Source organism: Lepisosteus platostomus, chromosome 24, assembly GCF_059453375.1.
Source record: "Lepisosteus platostomus isolate fLepPlt1 chromosome 24, fLepPlt1.hap1, whole genome shotgun sequence".
NCBI classification, from domain to species: domain Eukaryota; kingdom Metazoa; phylum Chordata; class Actinopteri; order Semionotiformes; family Lepisosteidae; genus Lepisosteus; species Lepisosteus platostomus.
Genome location: NC_142634.1, coordinates 11135197 through 11156976, shown reverse-complemented (window position 1 = coordinate 11156976; position 21780 = coordinate 11135197). Strand labels below are relative to the sequence as shown.

General features: G+C 39.1%; 1 protein-coding gene across 3 annotated transcripts; it reads right to left on the bottom strand.

Annotated features, from left to right (window-relative positions):
* Window positions 1-339: 339 nt before the first annotated feature.
* On the bottom strand, window positions 340-21703 carry LOC148641659 (V-type proton ATPase 116 kDa subunit a 2-like). 3 transcript variants are annotated; one of them, XM_088617940.1, is made up of 20 exons: window positions 20978-21703; window positions 17914-17992; window positions 16200-16297; window positions 15614-15751; window positions 14154-14248; window positions 12978-13104; window positions 12537-12619; window positions 12312-12405; window positions 11103-11315; window positions 9849-9999; window positions 8893-9032; window positions 7766-7923; window positions 7493-7583; window positions 6840-6958; window positions 5975-6188; window positions 5405-5524; window positions 3899-4021; window positions 3190-3307; window positions 2660-2831; window positions 340-2218 (listed from the first exon to the last, which is right to left on the bottom strand). In XM_088617940.1, exons 1-20 carry the CDS (start codon window positions 21092-21094, stop codon window positions 2116-2118), a joined length of 2553 nt encoding a protein of 850 aa, XP_088474066.1. In that variant the 5' UTR covers window positions 21095-21703; the 3' UTR covers window positions 340-2115. The 3 variants fall into 3 exon arrangements, with proteins under 3 accessions (XP_088474066.1, XP_088474063.1, XP_088474065.1); XM_088617937.1 differs by having other exon boundaries at window positions 14154-14251; window positions 20978-21700; XM_088617939.1 differs by having other exon boundaries at window positions 3899-4018; window positions 14154-14251; window positions 20978-21700.
* Between the last annotated feature and the right edge of the window lie 77 nt (window positions 21704-21780).

The window sequence follows — 21780 nt, the reverse complement described above, 5'->3', positions numbered from 1 at the left end:
AAAGAAAACCTAAACCAATTCCATTACCAATCCTAACCCTACCTCAGCTTGCACACAACCCAACTTTAGCCCTCAGAAATCAGTATTAGACTAAACCTAAATTAGCCAATGGAACACACACTGTGACACATCTGAAAAATGCTCCACAGTCAAATAGTTTTCTTTTCCTTTCAGCACAAAATAAACTTAGGTTCCTTTGCAGCCTACGCATGCTGATACAGCCCCCTAAACTTCTTTAATTAACCAAAAGAAGTATCCATGTCTGTTTTTTTCCCCAAGATAATCCTAATATATAACATCTTTAACAGCAATAAGACTGAAAACAGGGACACATATGCATTTATAAATGAAATTAAGACTTTATTAGCTTATTTGAAATTGGAAATTTAAAATGTGGGCAGATTGGAAATCAATGGATTCAAGTAATGCATTTTGGAAAACAATACAACACTGTATATGAAACTTACAAACTCTCAAACTGGGCGTGAATGTTAGAATAAAAAACATTTTTGTTCTTCTTGGAGGCACTTATACCAAATCTACAACATCTAGATTCTAGCTAGGTACATCGTGGCTACTTTTTAATTTCAGCATTTGCAACATTCACCTCGGGGAAGCAAAGACAAGTAAAAAAAAATGGTAAGGGGTAAAAGTAGCACAGCATCAGAAAAAGTGAGAGTGCTGATGCCATCTTGGCAAAATAAGAACATAAGTGAGACTATAGATGAGGAGAAGTGCTTTAGGTGCATATTCTCAAGTAGTTTTAATCAGTGTTAATCTTTGAATTCCCAAGTGACTGAGCTTCCATCATCTGCTCTGCAGTTTCAGTTGCACACAGTTTCTCCTCCTCTAGATCCAGAAATAGTGTCCATTTACTTACAGTAAATCCTCTGATCCCGATATCCATATTTTGTTTCAAGTGAAGGCTGTCTTTGTTTATCCATTTTAGATGGTCTTGACCAACCTAGCAATGGTTTTGTTCCACCTTACACGGGTTGAATTGTTTAAAATCTGTCCACATATGGTTTTCCCTGTGTCAGATGTTACAATGTTGTAAGGTAGATTTCCTTGGAACTAGGTTAGATCGGAACACATTAGCAGTTTACGTCTTACACTTTAAAATCAACCTTTAGTTGTCAACAGCCGTGTACAACTAAAAGATATTAATGCAAAAAAAGTTCTTCATTTCACTTGAAAATGGTTCATTCTTAAGGGATTGACATTTCATCACATTAAGTTGTACACCAGGTCCTGACTGTAGTCATATTTTTTAAGGGTAGTAATTATAGCTCTGACTTAACGAGATAAATAAGTGGCACTAATAAAAATGTTGCTCTTGCCAAGACCTCAGCAATTCTGCTAGTTTATAAAAGCATACAGATCAGAAGAACCCTTTAGGCTTCTCTCTAAGGCTTCCAGACTGTTAGTAGAGTATGAAATGTTTCTAAATCTTTTTGTTTGCAGTTCTCATCAGACTGCAAAGTGCTGCAAAAGTTTCTGAAAAGTGGCTTGAGCAACAAACAGTAGCTATTTCAACTTATAGCTTTCAACATATACATTCAATATCTAAAGCATTACATTATGTACATTCAATTATAACATAGAGCTCTTCCTTATGCTATTGTCAGCCACAAGGTCAATGCCAGAAAGCAGAGCTTAAATGTAAGAAACACAAAGGTCACATTACACATATATTCCTAGAATGTATAGAAAGTATATTTCTGGCCTTCATGAGTCAAAAAATATATTAATTTTCTAGTTTTAAAAAGAGCATTCTGTAAGTAGCTCCATCTCTGATGGCTCCTGGATCAAACAACTTTATGCAAATACTCTCCATCCTCCCACACACTCACCACCACAGTTTAGTTTAGTATTGATGAAATATTCACAATGAACAGTGGAGGAAAATGAAATCTCATGTTGAAAGACTGCACAGCATCTAAGGTTTTAAAATCGGAGTTTTACAATAAAACATGATATGTTGGTATTTGGTTGCATTCCGTAAGGCAGTCAGTGCAACAATCCGTTTTAGTACAAAAAAAAGAAAACCAAACTGTACAGCTATGAGGTTCAATGTGAAGCAATCCCCGTTGCAAGCTCTTTGCTCTGAGGCTTTCATAGCAAGCCCTCGTGTTCAAAACTGGAGGAGATGAGTGAGAAGGAGAAAGGGATGAACTTGACGCCTGAGCCAGTGTAGAACTTGTTCTGGAACTCCACCCTGTCAGAAAAAAGAAGCACAATTCCAGTGAGACTAGGCGGCATGATGTCACGTACACTACAATACTGTCTATAGCTCCTCACCTTGGGCAAAGGGATTGCATTCAATCAAGAAATCGTAAGCTTTGTAAAAAATAATTATTTTACAAATATATAAGCTGTTCATGTCATAAAATGAATACACTTAATTTTAAACCCTCAAAAAAAACAATCAACTGTACTTCGCTTCTGAAGCACATTTTAAACATCCTAAACCAGAACAGGGCTTCATAGTTCTAAACACCATTTAGAAAACACAGTCATGCACCGAGAACAGAAAATGAAAAGAAGGGGTGAGTGGGACAACAGGTTTTGTGGGAGGCTTAGTCGTTATAGAAACTTAGCCTTGAACTAAGTTTAGAAACTGCACAATCTGAATGGTAACTTTCATGGAAACACAGACCAGTGCAGCCGCAGTGCGTGCAGGAACGCCGAGAGACCCTCCATGACGAGCAGGATGGAGACGGTGAGTACGGCGAACAGGCCGAACACGGGCACCAGGAACACGATCCCCACCGTGGTGTTTACACGGAGCCCCACTCTCATCACCATTGTCCAGAGGACTTCCGACAGCTCTAACAGGACACATCGGGTAGGAGCAGGAACATCAGAGACGTACCGTGCCCATATTGCTCATTTACAATTCACAGAGGTTTCTAAAGGAGGCTCTGTAAAATTCATGTTATGCTCTTTCGAATATAAAATTTAGAATTTATCGGCTTTATGTCTGTAATATGACTGAAAATGACTATGTCACAAGGTAATTTGTAATGTTGATAAATGTATAAGGAAGTCAAGCACGACACAGGTGTACGACAGGGAAATGTTCTGGGCTTTGGAGTTTGGCTCCTCAGATAGTCAAATATTTAACCACAGAAATCTAAATGCAAAAGTTTAACATGCTAATTGCAGAGGATTCCTTCCTATACTTACGAGCATGTGCAAGGCTAAGGGCCCAGAGACGCAGGTAGGAAGCTGTGTTTGAGATGCATCCCAGACAGTATTCAATGGTGTGGATTGACTGATGCAGGAAAACATCTGCAAAGTTAAACTACAAAACAGCAGTGCATTACTAATAGTTCAAAGAGTTACAACACAGAATTTCAAACCGTTAGCTGCTTCCTCCAATAACATAAATTTGTAAAACTGATTGCAGATGCCATACTCTAATAAGGACAATCTGTATTTTTGTGACAGATTAAATTTTAACATGATTTCTCTGGATAGCTGATAATACCGTAATTCTACAGTAAACTTCAATGTACAGTGCATTCTATTCCAATCTTCTAGGTACAGCAACAGCTAAAAATGTTTAACAAATCTGGTCATAAACAAAACGCACTGAAACGATACAATAAGTTTTTTATGCAAAATAAAATTGAGTAATATTGCCTGTACCTAGCAGTATAGGTGTCTTCTACTCTTACCATCTTTAAATTGCCTACAGTAGAGATATACATCTTATCCCGTTTCCCTGTTTCATGTTTTCAACTCAGACTCCAATTGTGTATGACTGAGGTCCAGACGCACGTTCCTGTGGTGGAATAAGACACTCTCACGGCGTCTGCCCATGCCCTGCAGATGCGGAGGCTCACAGCAGCCGTCCTTCCCTGCCCTCCGACTACCCTGCGGCCGGTCTCACCTCCTCCGGCGGGCTCTCTCTGCTGGCCGAGTGCTCGGTGTGGCTTCCCCCCTCCTCCAGGTCGAGCGCCCTGAGCAGAGACAGCTCCTCCTCGCTCCCTCGGCGCACCAGCTCGTAGCCCTTCTGGAACCACAGGGGACACACTGAGCGCCACACACCGCGAGCAACGCACCAAGAAAACAACAAAGAAGTTACAAAGGAACTGGGAAAGGTTTATTCCGTGCTGAAAAGGGAAGAAAAGAAACACAACGTTTCAGCTGAAATGTTGTGTTTCTTTTCTTCTCTTTTCTGCATGGATTTAACCTTTTCCTGTTCCTTTGCTACCTAAGCATGCTGACGCAGGTACCTACTTGAAAACATAAGTTATGCAAGCGCTTTCGTGGTTCAAAACAAGTTGCCACCTTGTATCACCAGCTGAAATCCCCTTTCCCCCCCCCAAAGTCTCTACACCTTGTATTTGAAAAATTGTATTTATATCTGAAAAACTGAAATTACATTCTAAAGCAGAGAAAACTTGGTTACTAAACTAAAACCTAATGCCAGAAACGTACGCTTGGGACAAACTGCAAAAAGAATCAGTGAAAAAAGAAAAACAATTTTGTAAAATATACTCAAAATGTGAACTTTCCAAGAAGAGATCTACTAAAGTGCCATGGTACTTGCACGTTTTTTTCATTTTTAAAAAAGAAGACCATCCCCATCCCAGGATAGGTGAGCATCACTTCAGCAGCTAAAAGCTTGCTACGTCTCGAATGACATGTGTGAACTCTTGCTTTGTGGTGGAGTAGATTCAGAATTGAAAAAAAAAAAGGCTTAAAAACATTACAGGTTTTTGCTTCCTGATACACTGCAGGAAATCAGAAGTTACAGCCATATCACTCCGAGACTCACAACTGGCAACCCACTGAAGCTAAGCAGGTGAGCAGGTGAGCCTAGTCAGTACCTGGATGGGAGACCTCTCAGGAAAAAACGAAGGTTGCTGCTGGAAGAGGTGCTAGTGGGGCCAGCAGGGGGTGCTCACCCTGCGGTCCATGTGGGTCCTAATGCCCCAGTATAGTGACAGGGACACTATACTGTAAACAGGCGCTGTCCTTCGGATGAGAAGTAAAACCAAGGTCCTGACTCTCTGTGGTCATTAAAAATCCCAGGGTGTTTCTCGAAAAGAGTAGGGGTGTAACCCCGGTGTCCTGGCCAAATGTCCCATTGGCCCTTACCAAACATGGCCTCCTAATAATCCCCATCTCTGAACCAGCTTCAATGAGCTTTCTGGGGCACTATGGCTGCCGTTGCATCATCCAGGTGAGGCTGCACACTGGTGGTGGTGGAGGGGATCCCCATTACCTGTAAAGCACTTTGAGTGGAGTGTCCAGAAAAAGCGCTATATAAGTGTAAGCAATTATTATTATTATTATTATTATTATTATAAGATACGAAAGGTTACAAAGAAGAGGAGACCCCTCAGCTCATCATTATCAGAGATACTGCGGGATGAGTGTTACTCCTTACCCTGTACATGCCAAGAGGCTTTCCACCATGGTGAAGCCAGTAGAGGTAAAGTGGCTTCCCCAGCAGCAGCACCGGCACAGAGAGGACCGCCAGCACCACTAGGAACACCTGCATTCCCGTCTGTCAGGAGCCCAGCACACCACGGGGTCAGAGAGAGAAAGGCAGGGTCAGCAAAAGGCCATCCCAGACCCACAACAAGTCCCTACTCCAAATCACTTCCACTGCACAAGTCAAAAAGTCATCGGTGGACTACTCACATGCTACAACTTGACTGTCAGCCACACAGCAACAAATGTTAGTTAAATGCACACAGACTCGACCTCAGTCTATTAATGTACGGATTGTCATAATATAGTATTTTAGATTAACTATGGCAGACGAGTTAAATAGATACTCCCACTTTAAAGGTTTAAAACCTACTTCCATGTTTCGTTGTCATTTTTATTATTATTATTATTTGTAAATACACCTGTTACTGACTGTTAATGGTAAAACCCCGGGTGCAATTTCATGAACAGTCTGACCGAGTTTCTTTCATTTTCTTCAGATTAGTGCCAGGGTCTCACTGACCTGGCCAGGATACAGGGGCTGTACCCCGCTGTTCCCCTGGAAGAGGAACATGTTGATGAAGTGGATGAGGATGCTGGGAGCCAGTCTGGAGTCCATGGCCGAGAACGCTAACCACTTATAAACGACCATGAACACCAGATAGCCGAAGAGACAGAGCAGAAACAGCAGCTCTGGGAAGAACACCAAGAAGATGTTGAACTTCTTTCTGAAGTGCCTAATTCACAGATAAAAGAAAAAAATATATATAATTACTGGTACAAAGCATGACTCACAAGCTATCTACATAAAACAAACTCCAGAGATGAGATGCTCTTTCTTTGATATGATATAATTAAGGATGGAGCAGCCTAGCAAATAAACAGTTTTATTTTTATTTTCAATGGTGTACTCTTCCATAATAACCTTGGAATTGCACGCACACACAAGATTAAAGGAAAAATAGTTCATCTTCCTTTTCATCCAATGCATAACATTTTTGCAGTGAAGGTTATTTTCAATTGCTTCGTATTTGGACTATGCTCCTGTTGATATCATTATGCTGCTGTCTAGGATCAGTTTTACTGCTAGAGAGATCTACATCAAGCTTTTCTAGAGTGGTTCTGCTGTTAAAATCCTCTATTCAGGTTGCAGGATGAATCCTATTGAGCAGGTTAGTGATCAAACCAAAGGCACTGCCTTCAGATTAAAAAATGCTTTACTGCCGTCTTTTGCAAGTCGTACAAATCTAAACGTTCAAAATCAGAAAGCCATGTTATCAGGAGTAACTATGACATTTCCCCTCCAGTTATTCTAGTGTCTGGGTTCCAGGCTTGTAGAGCTCAATGTAGAAGAAACAAAGAGAACTTATTAAATTAAGTGAACTCACAGGTGATTGAAGACGCTCAGAATGACTCCAAAACTCATGTGAATAATACCCAAAATGACAGACATCTTCATCTTGTAGGAGTTCAAAAAGCTGAGACGATTATTCGCCAAGTTCCAAATCTGGTATCACATGAAAGGAAACAAAATAACCATTGAACCATTAATCCAGTTGTAATTAAATTACCCAGTAAATTTGCTGCTATTCACTAAATGTTTTTAAAGTTCTTCAAAATGTTTTGCATGAAAAAAAAGAGACACTAAGAATACATGGAACTGAAAAATGCTTTTGAATTAATTATTTTAGAAATAAAATGTTGTCACTAACCTGAGGTGATTTATTTACTTAAAAATAACCTTTTGGTCACATCTGTGTGCGTGTGATAAATCACATACTAAGTTTTGACACACACCAAACAGCATTTAAGCACTTAAAACACATCAGTGTTTACTGACACTGATGGAACTGCAACCTTATTTAATCTTTTGTTCATCCATAACTGCTTATTTTGAAGCTAATTATTGGACAGTATAATATATTTCGATGCTTAAAAGTAGAATTCTTCTATTAATACAAAAATGCGCTTTACGTTACTGAAGTATAACATTGCATTACACCAAAAAATATAAATTACAGTTGTAGTTCCATGCACTCACCGGATCTATTCCAAATGGGTAAGGTCCACTGAAGACACCAGTGACGTTGGGATCGAGGGTTAGAAAAGCATTTGAGTGGACATCTGTGTCACTTTAAAAAAACACAAGCATAGTCACATAGAAAAAATACTTTTCAGATCAATTTCACAAGGAGATGACTGCATTGTCACTTTCAACTTGTAGTCTTCACAGATTTCTTGCTCAAAGTCTTCCCAGATCAAGGGCTAGAAAGTTTCTGAGAATTTCTGTAATGTTACTCTTTACATCACTTACTTCCAATGTTTTCCCTCGAACATCGCCCGCACACTCCACCCAGACCCGAATATATTTAGAGACTTGGAGAAACAGTCATTGTAGATGAGCCCCGTGTATAGCGAGAAGAGACCCATCATCAAGATAATGTATCGGCCTTCAAAGAACGTGTTCCATATCTGTTGGAAATAATGACAAAATACCATGTTACCCTAACAGTCATTAAAAACTGTCATAAAAGCACTAAAGCACTTCTACGTTAAGACCGCTTCAGTAAACTCATTATATTTAAAAAATACAGGAAGTTCTTGACATATGCAGCAGATGTGCTCCTGGAAAACGCTATATGTAACATAATGATAGATGTAAACAGGATTCGGGTCTGCTTTCAGACAGAGGGTTTTAAGCCCCAGATAAAAACAATTGCACATATTTATTCAAGAAAGATGTACTACATCTGTATGAACATTTCTAAACTGTAAATTCTAATCGAAAACGTTTTTTAACCTTTAGGAATTTTGAGCACAATGTGAACAGCGGACTTGTTAGTGGTGGGTGGTGATCAGAGTGGAATGTGCACGAGGCTTGAGGCTGTAGGCGTGTCTGGACCTAGCAACAATCCTCAGTCCTTTCACTCTTACTAAGCCTTTTGAATGCCTTTTATCTTAAGAGTCTTGTCAATTCAAATTATTGGCACTGAAAGATTTTTTTTTCACGGAACGTCTCACTTTTTATTACTTTAGGATGTTGTTTTAGATTTTACACAATATAAATATGAAGAACAGACTACGGCAATAAAGCGTCTTTACAGATTGAACAGGGAGATGAACTGTGGTTGGAAGAACACAGCTGGCCAAGAGACAACATTCATCTCGGAGTACCACTGCGTACGCAGAGCGTCTGCTGTCTTGAACACTCTGCTAGTTGTCTCTTCCTGGCTGTGCCCAGGCAAGTGAAAGAGAGAATATGTGTGTCCTAAATTAAGAAGTGGTATACATTCCGAAGACATAGTAAAATAAAAATGTGCAAAAATGAAGAACTAACTCTAAAAACACAATGAGGACAAAAGGCCCAAAATCCCATTAAATACACACAAATACTGCAATATCCTTCATTTATCAAGGGTAGGGCATCAAAATTACTCTCACCTCGTTTCTTGTTCTCCTCAGTTTGGGGTTGTTTTCAAATACTACCATCCACAGTGAAAAGAGAGCCATGACTATCCCATGGCCCAGGTCTCCAAACATCACAGCGAAGAGGAAGGGGAATGTGATAATGGTGTAAGGCGCTGCAAGACATATACAGACCAGATAATGGATCAGCCAGAGCTAACAGTTAATATCACGTTCACTCTCAATTCAACCCCAAGAGTATGTTGACTGATATATAGACAAAGATATCAAAAAACAACATGACAACCAATGTGGTTTAAAAAACCACTCACTCTGCAGCATCCACTGTAACAGAAACGTACTAGACTGATACCAAGACCAAAACTGTCCCACAATGAAATTATCTAGTCCTCCTGACCCATGTAACCCTGTCATATCAAGTCTACCCAGTAACTATATCACCCTGCAGCTCACAACTGGCAGCCCACTGAGGCTCAGCAGGTATAAGTCTGGTCAGTACCTGGATGTGAGACCTCCTGGGAAAGCTAAGGCTGCTGCTGGAAGAGGTGTTAGTGGGACCCGTAGGAAGTGCTCACCCTACGGTCTGTGTGGGTCCTAATGTCTGAGTATAATGAATGGGACACTATACTATAACAAAGGTGCTGTCCTTTGGATTAGATGTAAAACCAAGATCCTCTCTCTGTGTTCGTTCATTAAAAATCCCAGGGTGTTTCTCAAAAAGAGTAGGGATGTTACCCCAGTGTCCTGGTCACATTTCCCCCTCTTGAAATAACCCCTATCTATGAATTGGCTTCATTACTCTGTTCTCCTGCCCATTGATAGCGGATGTGCGGTAAGTGTCTTGGCACAATCCTATAATCTAATTAAAGTCCCAGGCATTTCTTCATTTAAGGGATCGCATGAAACACAAAATATTCCCTCCTTAAAACAGGAGCTGTTTCTTTTGCAATAGCTAATGTTTTGCACTTTACCTGGATTGACTTCTCTGTAGTTGCCAACTCCATAGGCCTCCACGATGTTCTGAAATCCTGAGGTGAATTTGTTAGTTCTGATGAGTGTTGGCGGTGTCTCTGTGCTTGGTATTCTGTTCACAAAAGATGGAACAGTGGCTCCATTTTTCCTCTAAAAAGAACAGCAAAACTTTGAGTTAGAAATCAGTTACTACAGTATGTGTAGTAACAATATTTCAGAAAAATAACATGAATATTTTTGCAAACATTAAAAAGAGCACAAAACATATACATTGTCTGGCTTCTGTAAATGAAAAAAAGTATTTATAAATGATGCAATCTGTTCAAACCTGACGCCTGAGAGGTCAAAGAGATCCATGATGTGATTCATTATTTATAGAATTCCATAAAAAATACAGAGACATAAAAAACACAACTGATGAGTATTAAACTCAATCTCGATCAACAATAACAAAAGGCAGACTTTCATTTAGCATCATAAAATTAAACACATAAACAATGCAAACAGTAACAAGGACATTTGATATTTTTAAGAACTATTAACAACACTTAATTTATTTTTTAAAGAAATGGTTCATGGCCTGTCTTTTTAGGAGACATTCTTCAAAGTAGAGGTAGAGTAGAGGTAAGAGTCACAAAGCCATGATGCACCAGAAAAGAATAATATTCTTCATTCAGCAGAACAGTTTCCATAGAACCATAAACATATTTAAGATGAATATTTTTCTGGGTGTGTTGTGAATATTGTCCAGATGTGGATGGACATGATATATTCTGCATGATATACAGTACGTCCATCCATGCCTTACCTGATGCAAAAAAATAAAATGCAAAAGTACATATATTTTGTGGAACCAGGCTTCCTTCAGTAATCATTAGTGTGATATAAACTCCTTTTTTTTCTAATGGTTCCCTTTCCATTAAAACATGAATGGTGTGTTTCAGCATGGCAGGCAGCCACAGAAGCCCACTTTAAATTCTAAATATATGCCCTTACGACACGTCCTTAAAACATTTGAGGGAACCGATACAAATCTGTAGCATTCAATTATGCACAGCCCAGCTATCTGCACTTAAAAGCACAGGAACCAAGGCATCCAATTGAATTATTGATGTAATTAAAACCAGAAATGTCAATTAGCTCATCCAAAGGTCAATGAGGTTTTCTGGCTGACCCGTTTTCTAGAGAAATAAAAATGACAATAAAAACTGCACATTTCTCAAACTCTCGATACAACACAGAAGTGCACTTACAGATCCCTCCTCCAGCGCTCTCCTCAGAGTGGACAGGTCATCCACTGGGCACCACACCTCCGCAATCAAACACTTGTTGGTCACGTCAAAACTGCACAGATTCAGGATGTGATAGATGGCCTTCATCTTTTTGACCTGGATCACCCACGTGTAGACAGATTCCGAAGCTTTACTTAACACCTGCTTCAGGTAATCTTCTGTTCTGTGCAGAACCTTTTAGAAGGACAAATAAAGGACAGAATTTATTAAGAAAACTGCACCTTAAGCGCAACCTGTACACATTGCTGCTTGTAGTAAAAAGCAATGTACTGGAGATTTACAAAGTGCTTTTTTTTTTAAACAACAGCGCACTTAGCAGAGCTTGTTACTTTTAAGATTTGCATTACTTCTCACAGCATTTATTTAACAAAAATATATATTACTTTGGTCATTTTCATAAATTTAAATGTATCAGTTATTTTTACCAAACTTCACATTGTTTCATATCTTTAATGAACACAGCAGCTCTCATTTGTTGATATTTCATAAAACTGGTGTTAATTTCTGTGCCACAGATAGTGCATCACAAACATAGATTCACGGTAAAAACAGCATTACAGCTGACACTTTGATTCATTTAGGGGTTGGGGATTCACAGTTCACGCTGCATGTGAATCATGTGCTAAAACATGTGTTAAGTGTATCTTTAATTTTTTTTGCTCTGATAATTCAGAGACTGTGCCTGTGGCTGGAGGGTATAGTTTCCCTCACTGAAGCACAAGGAAGTCAGATGATCAGCCTGAGGCCTCATGGCCAGTGTGATTAAGCACCTGAGAGGGATCCCAGACCCCATACTCCCAAGAGCCTCAATCATTCTCTTCTGATGACATTCTTCTTTAAATCCCTCAAATTATTTTTCCAGGGTCATGCTGCTGAGTGCAAAGAAAGCCGTATATGATTAAAACAACTGCAGTCTGGAACACTGCCTGTGCCCAGCACTGCCCGTGTGAACGCTGTAATTAAAAATCTGCAAGTTTCCACTGCTTAATCCTTTTTTCAGATGGAAAACCAATTCATAGGTTACTTTTTAACCTTTTATTACAGCACCATGGCAGATACCTTCAATTTCAAATTCCTGTGTTACTAGAATCACTGGACGTGTCACTTAACCTCAGCCTAAACCATGATGAGGGGGCCTTCAAGTACATGTTTTGGCAAAGTAACACCTACAGTGTGCAGGTCTTGAATTCGAGTTCGCAGTCCCTCAACAACTTCATTTCTTTCTTCATTACTGCCAGGGTAAGGGTAGAGGTGACAGTGGTAACTGGAAAATAAAGGAGAAAAAAAACAAATTTAAAGCAGATACAGCTTTTTTTTTCTTCTTCTTCATTCTCCTTAAAGCTTAAGTTGCACAAATGAAAAGAAAACATTTAAACCACAAAAACATATCTTTACCAGTCACATATCTTCTTAACCTTCTGGCCAATCTGCTCACCCCAGTAAGAAATTAGGAACACTACACTTTTTGTGATTTCACCCTGGAAAAAAGAAAACAGAATTTTATCTTACACATGTGTCATGTAAACTTTAATTAGCTCAAAAACTGTATTAGACTGGGCTTTATTTTAATTCTAGCGACTAATACTGATGATTTTATTCCATATAAAAAAACACCCTCTTTGTCACAGCATCGGTTTGGAATTTTATTTGAACTCCAATATCTCTCGCAAAACATTGTGTGCACAAAGTTTCTGGACTGAATATTTCCTATATATGACCCATTAAACTAGCTAGTCTCCACATCTGATCCCACAGAATGAGAATAAAAAGTAGCTTACAATAAAAGATCATTAATAAATCAATAAATGCAAAAATACCAAAAAAGTGCATACTCACAGTATCAGGGTCTTCAACACTTTCATTAATCTCTGCATAACTAAGAATAGTGTATCCTTTACACACCCTCCAGAGCATTCTTTCAAAGGCTTCGATTTTCACTCGTTGTATGAGGCCTGATATGAACCTAAATTCAAGCAAACAAGAGAAAATGGTAAGAACCCTAAAACCAGAGTTAATTAATTACTATTAAAATCTTTTGCACTTCTGAGCACCAGAAATGATTTGCATGACCTTGATCTGGTCAAACTAACACGGCACAGTGAGAAAACACACGTTCAGTGCCTGATATAAGTGAAAAGTAAAAGTGAAAAAAGGGTGTTCTTTGCCACAAACATCCTATAGTTACATTCCTGCTCTGTCCACTTCAGATAAGTGCAAATCTATTGCAGGAATAGGGCAGAACAGCACATGAATGCTAACAAGGCTTTGCAATTATGATACAAATCACATGGTAATAAAGAGCATCAGTATCTAAACCTGCTATAAAAACCCATGGAGGGTCTCTCTAGAGTATGTTCAGTCTGCTACTTTTGCCACTCTCGTAGTATTTCCAATCCAAGTCTCCCACTGCCTATCTTTGACTTTCAGGTGTACAGATAAAGATATCTGTATTATCGACCCAAATAAAATTTTAATCATCTTAAAATTATTTGCATGTACAACATCTGATCACTTTTATTAAAAGTAGGTTTCTGAAATCCTTTTTCCATGCAAAGAAAGTGTACAATATGTGATTGTTTATGCACTTCTAAGCCAAAACCATTATTTTTTCCTGTTTTTATTGTTACTTTGTACTTTATTAATCTATCTGCTCTAAGAAAACCAGTTTGAAATTGAAGGTTTTAAAGGGATTTTGCACTTGCACAACATTATTTTATTAATACACATAAAGTGAGTAACTTTAACTGTCACTTCTATATGTGAACTAACATATATCTACAAAATAAATATCTAACAGGATACCTACAGAATAGATTTGTTGCCTGTAATTTAAAAAATATTTTGTGTTTTGCTCTATATTTGGTTGAAGAACACAGCACACACATGCTTAAATGAAAGTCCCCCCATCTTAAACAAGATTTATAATCCCTCTTCAATGCTACTTAATGTTAAGGTTTCCCAATAGCTCATGTGTGCTATGTGGATGTTCTCCTCTCCCAGGTTGTTACACACCCGAGTTTGGCTCCCAGACGCTGCATGTTATTGTAGTCCATCACAGACTCCTTTTCTATGAAAGGAAACTCTTCATACTGGGGCTGCAGGGGTTCCTGCTGAAAACAACACACACCAAGACCACTTCAGTATCACTTTGCTCCTTAGGTTTTCTGTGCCAAGTAAGCCTGTGCATTCACCCAGAAAAAATGTAACGTTACAAATGTCACAAACAGATCTGAATTACTTTATTTCTAATAAAGATGTTGCCGAACAGTGAAATAAGAATTGCAAATAGCAAAAATAGCAAAATGACCTTTTGTTAAGGGCTGCATTTCAACATTTGGTGGAGCAGTTAATGAGTTCTTTAATACAATTCCGAAGTGGAAAAAAAAAAACATTCTAACATATCCAGCCATCCATTTTCTACCCAATTCAGGATCGCAGGGGAGCCAGAGTCTATCCCAGCAAGCAATGGGTGTAAAGCAGGGTACACCCTGGATGGGACATCAGTCCATCACAGGGCAGACACACGCTCACACCAGGGCCCCTTTCCCCTGAAGCCAATTAACTTACCTGTACAGTACGTCTTTGGACTGTAAGAGGAAACCCACATGAACACAGGGAGAACATACAAACTCCACTCAGATAGTGCAGCAGATATGGGACCAGGGTCTGAAATCGGGCCCCAGAGCGGTGAGACTTCAAGGCTAACCACTGCGCCACCGCGTCATCCTAATCACTCAATACAATACTTAATGCTGCAAATGATCAAGTACAAGAAGTGTGTTTTAAAGCAGACGAACCGCAATAAAACCATCCGCACTATAATAACCCTTGAAAATGTAACCCAGTTAAATAAGGGCAGATTTAATCAAAAGAGGAATGCAAAGCAAAGCCTGCTGTATATTCAGCTCTTTTGAGTTAAAACATGTCCTCAATTAACTGTTATCTGTATAGTAAGGGCCGTCCTTGTTATTAATTCAGGCACTTCAGCAGGTTGCAGACATTTTAGTATTGCCTTTCTGGATAATCTGGTCCAATATTCTGGTAAATACAGAAATCAAACAAAATAAGACTTGTGTGATCTCTGACTGGCTTGTATAGTGCATTATTATAAAGCAATTTAAGGCTTTTAGGTTTGATCAAAGGGGCTGTATAAACAAACTGAAACTGCTGAGACACACTGTCACACAAATTATTTGGACTTTCTCTTGCTAACCTTTAAAAGTAGTCATGTGGGGTTTGTTTCTAAAGTCAGAGGTTATTCCTTAAACATCTTGAAACGACCACATTATCCACGTCAGCCACATGGCACAAAGGAGAAAGACAAGTAGCTCGTAAATGTGAAAAAATAAAACCACTGAGTTCTCAGTGCAATTGCCAAAACACAGACAGACATGCTGCCACATCCTGCATCGAGATGACTGGTAAAGCAGTCGACATTTAGCAGATTAGCACAGACTCCACCAACAATTCACCTCTGTGTTTCTCTGGACAAAATTCCTGGTAATCCTCAGCATGTGAGTGTACTCCATCAACTCCAAGAGATTCTTTTTCAGTTTCTCTTTGTTTTTGGTTACTTCACTTAACTCAGCTTCTAGCTTCTGCAACTGTTCCTGGTAAAAATGAAAAAAAAAAATGCTTCATGAATTCATTGTTCTTCTGTACATTTCAGCAATGCGTTAAGTATCCACTGATCCGTTATGCTTGCTAATGCTATAACTGTTTAATTTCACAATACATGGAGGAGCTTATTGCTGTTTAAGAAAACAGAGGGTAAATACAATTTTAACCCCATAGTGTATATTGTAGCACTAATCTCTCTGCTACAGAAAACCACAGACCTTACGACAAGATGGTGGTTTTAACAGCTACAAGCATAACCCACTGCTTTAAAAGTGTATATTTACAATGTATCAGGCCCTGGCTGCTGACAGAGCAAATCATCATCTTAATCGTATTTGCAAGTGCATGTTATGTTAGAAGAGTAAACCATAAAGCAGGATGTTATTTTCTCTAGACAAATACTATTAAAACAGAGTAGCCAATTAAAAACAAACTTACCATTATGACAAGGACATGCTTGGGAAGAGGAGCCACTGGATTGACATCACCTTCAGGTAAGGGAATATCTGCTTTTTTTATTTCTCTCAGCAGATACCCTACAGAGCCACACCAATAAGAAAAACAAGATTATGATGCAGCAGCATTGTCATTGCTTTAGGTTTTATCCTATCTCTGAACTAATGCAATCAATTAATGTTGTACATGCTGTCAATCAACAGTAAGAGGTCTGATAATCTGCCTCAACAGTAACATGTCTATGACACCTAGAGTATTGTCAAGTAGCACAAATACATCATGTAATTCTGTCCCTAAAAAGAATAAATTTTGCTAAGCATATTCTGCAAAAGGTATGTGCACATGTGACAACAAATGTCAGCTCTGTACACTCCTATTACTCACTGGCACTGATAGCCATTACTGCACAGTAGCTCAAGGGTTTCCTAAACACACAGCACTCGGAGCACCTCAGGACATTGCTACTAAAACAGTGCTCCAAAGAGAGAGGGGCTGAAGAATCAGTGATCTACTGATTGCAAATACGCCTAGCAATTGGAAAGAAAAGGCAAAGGTAGTGAAAAGTCTGTCTGCATCAGTAATCTTCAGGATTGATTAGTGCTTCTGGCCATAAAGGAAATTTTAATTCTAAAAACTGTTTTAAGAATGAATCCAAATTTGTGTTTAATAATGCCACTGTTCATCAAAGCAATGACAAGGTTAGACCGAAAAGCCCTTTTGCAATGGTCAGACCTATTGGGAGGAATCAGGTACCTTTCATATGCTAATAAAATGATATTGTGAGAGAAGTGAGACTGAAATACACAGGCAAAAGCACAACAACTTCTACGGGTCCACTGCCTTACTCCTCTACAAAAGCTACCTTTCAGAACAACTGGATGCAGATTTAGTTGATTAGCAATAGACTAGACACCGTAATCTAAGCAATAAAGTGGCTAAAGTATGTTGATCTTATTACTTCATAAGTAGTACCATAAGTGAACCCAGAAACTCAATTTTTTAATTTGGCCATACTTTTCAAGTTCTAATTCTTGACTTCAAGCATCCACTTAAGACATTTGGGAGCTTTGCCGTCTCAGACAGACCTGCAGTTTCCCCGGAATACGTTCTAGGTACAGCACATAACGGAAAGTATTATCTGGAAAGTGTGTGCTGAGAACTTTTCAATATCTTTTCTGGGAATGCAATGAAACACATTTAAAAACTTCACTGCCTTCCTAAAAGATGCTGGACAAACAATTTGTTGCACAGCATAAAAAAAATCTTGAGTCCATGTTTCCCTTTCCCAAGCTTTTTATTTTTTTACTAATTCAAAAAATATCATCTGCCACTCTTTTATCTTCACAGATTGCACAACTCGTTCTATCAAAGGCAAAGATCACAAGTTCCTAAGCCATGGGAAACACAGATGGCAGAATGAACGACATTTCTTGAAACGCAGCAATCAGATATAGGAGCCGAGGCTCATTGACCTCAAATGTTATGTTTCCTTTTAAACATTGAAGCTGATAAATCAACAACGCGTCTGCAATTTTGGTGGCAGAAACTTATAGTGGATAGAGGGAAATTTCCACAGGCAGCGGCACAAAAATCTGGGAAAAAAGGAGTGTAACCTGCTGATGATACTGGATTCTAGTGCAGATCCTTAATCCGACAAAAGAGAAATGTGTGCCCACTGAACCAAAGCGTCTCTTACCGAGGATCCTCTCCATTTCCTCACACCTCTTTATCTCGCTGACAAACTTGCGCTGGAAGGAGTTGACGTTGGGGTTAAGCTGTAATGAAAAGAACAGAGGGAAAATAAGATAAGATCAGTTTATTGGCCATATACAATTTCTTGCATGAGGAATTTGTCTTTTCGCAGACACACAGACAGGGAGAGAAGCTTGGGGTCAGAGCGCAGGGTCAGCCATTTATATGGCGTCCCTGGAGAAGTGGCCTTGCTCAGGGACAAGTAGGATTCCTCTGCCGGCCACAAGGTTTGAACTGGCAACCCTCCAGCCACAGGCGCATATCCTTAGCCACAGTGCCAGCACTCCGCCCACTGCGCCCACAATTGCCTTCGGTGTGCAAACAGTGTGTTGACTGTCGACAGTGTGGTATCCACGCACGACACAAAGTATGCTTGGCCAATGAAAGCAACTTTGATCTTATTTGATCCCTCTCTACAATTAACAAGTCTATGTATGACTAGCATCACACTCTTGGCACGACCAGGAGTTTAATTTCACTGTCCACAAAAGACCTAACGAAGGACTTCTCCTCTGGTTTCTATTGATGTTTGACTACAGGCAGAGAGATGATACTTGAAATGTAAAATGAGTGATTTTTCCAGGAATTAGTGGACATTGATTACAAGTTTCCCTACTAGAAGTTCTGACGTCAGCAGATCTACTCATGCTTGCACACAAAACAAAAAGAGGCCAAGCTGTGCTTCAGCGTCATCTCTAATCTTTTAAAAAACTAATAAAATGACAGTATAAAGATGTGTTGATTCGGAATATTTCTGCTCTTTTTTAACTTTTCTGTATCCGTTTGCTTTAAATTAATTCTCAAACTGCCAAAGAACTGCAAAATATCATCAATTTTCTTGTCCTACGAATAATAATATGCAACTATAAATTACATTCAGACTCAGTGGAGCAAAACAATTGATCAATGGAAATTAAAGCTGATCTATGATGTACCTACATTTAGCATTAACTCACATCACCAAACCATTCCAGAAAACGCTTACTACTTAGCATAACTATTAACTCAAAGTCAGGTGCACTTTCCAGATCTTGGCAATGCCTTGACATTCCTATACTTCATCTCACTTCTGTCTCCTACTGCCAGCTCTCCTTCACCAATCTCAAACACAGAAAAACAGGAAGAAAACACTGAGCATTTTAGAACAATGCTCATTCAAATTGGCTTTTTCTAAACCTTCTATACACCTCTGTATAAACAGAAATAATTTCCTCGTTAATATTTTTTATATTGCTTGCAAAGCAAGCTGAACTTCCAGCACCCTACCTGAAGGTTCAAAAATGGAAATATGACTGGAATTATTCAAACGACTAGAAGTACCAGACAGCAGATGTTCATGAATATGCAGATGTACCAAAACATGATCCACAGAAAGAGTAGAGCTAAAGGCTTTAAGACCCCAACATAAAACAGTGGTTAGGTCTAGTCTCTAGCCTGCAGGGTTGTGGGTTTAAATGAATATGTGGATGCTACTGTTGTAACTCTCTGAATGGAGTAATACTCCTTCACAGTAAAGTTATCATGGTAAATGCTGATTTCTCCTCATTTAAATTAACTACATAAACCCACAAACTATCCTCCCCGTCATCGGAAAGCAACATGACAAACTTCAAAATGAACAGCAATGCTAAATCAGCAACAAAAACACCATGTTCGCAACAGTAAGAATCAACAGTAATGATGCAGTCCTTACATACTGTACATCTTAGTGAAAGAAAATATGATTTTTTTTATGTATTTACACCTACTTTATGTATGTATTCTTTGCCTGGTTTGGTTTCTGTCTGTGGATTCAAGCTCAAACTGGACTTGCCTGTCCACACAGAGGTGTTTGTTGCTGGGTATAATACTGAGTGATCTAATGTGCGTGTTCCTAAGAGTACATTGTTTTCAACCAAATCAATGACAAAGCACATTACACATAGTATCAGAGATGAATGCTGGAAATCTAAACGGAGCTTATAAATTTACCTGGAAACTCGCTACAAGAAAACTACCAAGTTATAAAGTGACATGCAAAGTTAAATGATTGTAATGCTATCCCATATTTTTTCTTCACTGCCTGTTGTTACTGCTGTTTTTCTAAAGCTTAAATTTAATTTCAGGTTTTCAGTGGTGACTTTATACATAATCTGAAGAATGTGTAGGCTCATAGGATATAATGCAATGTAGCAAAGAAGTCTAAATGTTTTTTTCATCATAAAAATTTGAAGTACATAAATTCCTACCAAATACAGAGTTTAGGGAGAATTGTGTTTACTCTTTTTGTTTATTAATATGTACAAATATATGAAAAATGAATCATGCTATTTTCCACTAAAAATACCACAGATCTATTTTCGTTTTAGGTACATTGTTTGACAATGATAAACTCTCTTCAAACAATGCAGTGTAATCGAGTAAAGTTATTCATTACCGGGAAAGCATCCTCAATTAAGGATGTGTTCAGCTGACACTCAACACAGCATTGCTTTTTATCTGTAATGCACTAACACAATCACATGCTTTATCACACATTTCTCACTGGTGTAGCCTAAGAAGAGCAGCATTCAGTCTCAGCCGATATTACAAAAGCACTTCTATAGACTAACAATCCGGAAATGCCAAATATGTATAAACTGTCATCTGTTGTATCCGCTGAGGTTGTGAAACTATGTAACAGTCTTAGTCATAATTAAGTGTATGAACAGCAGCCTAGTTCTGAATTTAGCGCATTTAAATCAAAATTGGGCTGTTCAAAACAACACATACCCAGCATTTGAAATTTGCCACGCTGGACCTGTCAGTCTACAAAATGTATTTTTTAAGCTCCTCAACACAGTACCCCGACTACAAAGACGTAGTAGTTTAGTGATTTAGCATGGAGTCATCCGGTGTGTAGGGCTGCTCAAACATGTCACGGCAAAACAGTTCAGATAAAACTCGGCGGATATAAAAAAAAAATTCCGCAGTGGTATAAGCGTTGAGTGAACAAGACTGTCTTTAGCAAAACAGTCATTTATACTCACATCCCTGAACTCCACCAAGCCCATCTCGCCCAGCTCGCTGATGCAGTCGTACGCAGACCCAGACTGCAGAAACAGCTGGGCCAGACACATCTCCTCGCTCCTGAACAACGAGCCCATCCTCGGCGCTACCGGCGGCTACCGGCCGTCCGCCTGCACAGGTCTGCAGAGATTAAAGCCCTCGGCGGAGATACACCTCCGGTCAGTCATTAAAAGGTGACACGTATCTGAGCCGCACCTGACAGGGCAACGTCAAGGCAAATCCATCCGAAGCACAGCTCTCGATTTGCCTGCTTCCGAAATCTTTAATGTTAGCTGACGGATTGTAAATTCTCTGAGAATCTCTCCGTATAAAAGAACTAATTCGCAGACAACTTAAAAAAAAGTCCCCTTTCAAGTCCAGTAAAAAAAAACAAACAACCACTGCTATTAAGGGCAGTTTACAATGGATGAGACGCTCACAATCGGCTACACACTGAAACTAAGATTTCAAACGTAATCTCTTTAAACGTGAACATAAAAGAAGGACGTTTTACGTCGCAAGCGGAAACGACTACATCTTCGTTTAAAGCCCATCCTGTCGGCAAGCATAAAAATTAAATAAATCGAGTTCTTCTGACTATTTTATTGACAGATTCCTTCCACGTCGTTTCCAGGTCAAGCTTGTCTTTTCGCTGCCTAGTTTACAGTGCTGTCTTGGTACCGGCCGACTGTAGACTTTCCCTGGGATTTGACGGTGCAGGAACAAATATGTCACAGTATTGCTGGCCAAACAAAAGTTTTCATTAGTTTCCGGTGATGTAATA

Coding starts and splice junctions, on each gene's coding strand:
- LOC148641659 (XM_088617937.1), bottom strand. CDS start 21,094: ATGGGCTCGTTGTTCAGGAGCGAGGAGATGTGTCTGGCCCAGCTGTTT. Junction 9,033..9,848: donor CTACAGAGAAGTCAATCCAG/GTAAAGTGCAAA, acceptor TATGTCTTGCAG/CGCCTTACACCATTATCACA. Junction 3,308..3,898: donor GAGAGAGCCCGCCGGAGGAG/GTGAGACCGGCC, acceptor GCTGTTTTGTAG/TTTAACTTTGCAGATGTTTT.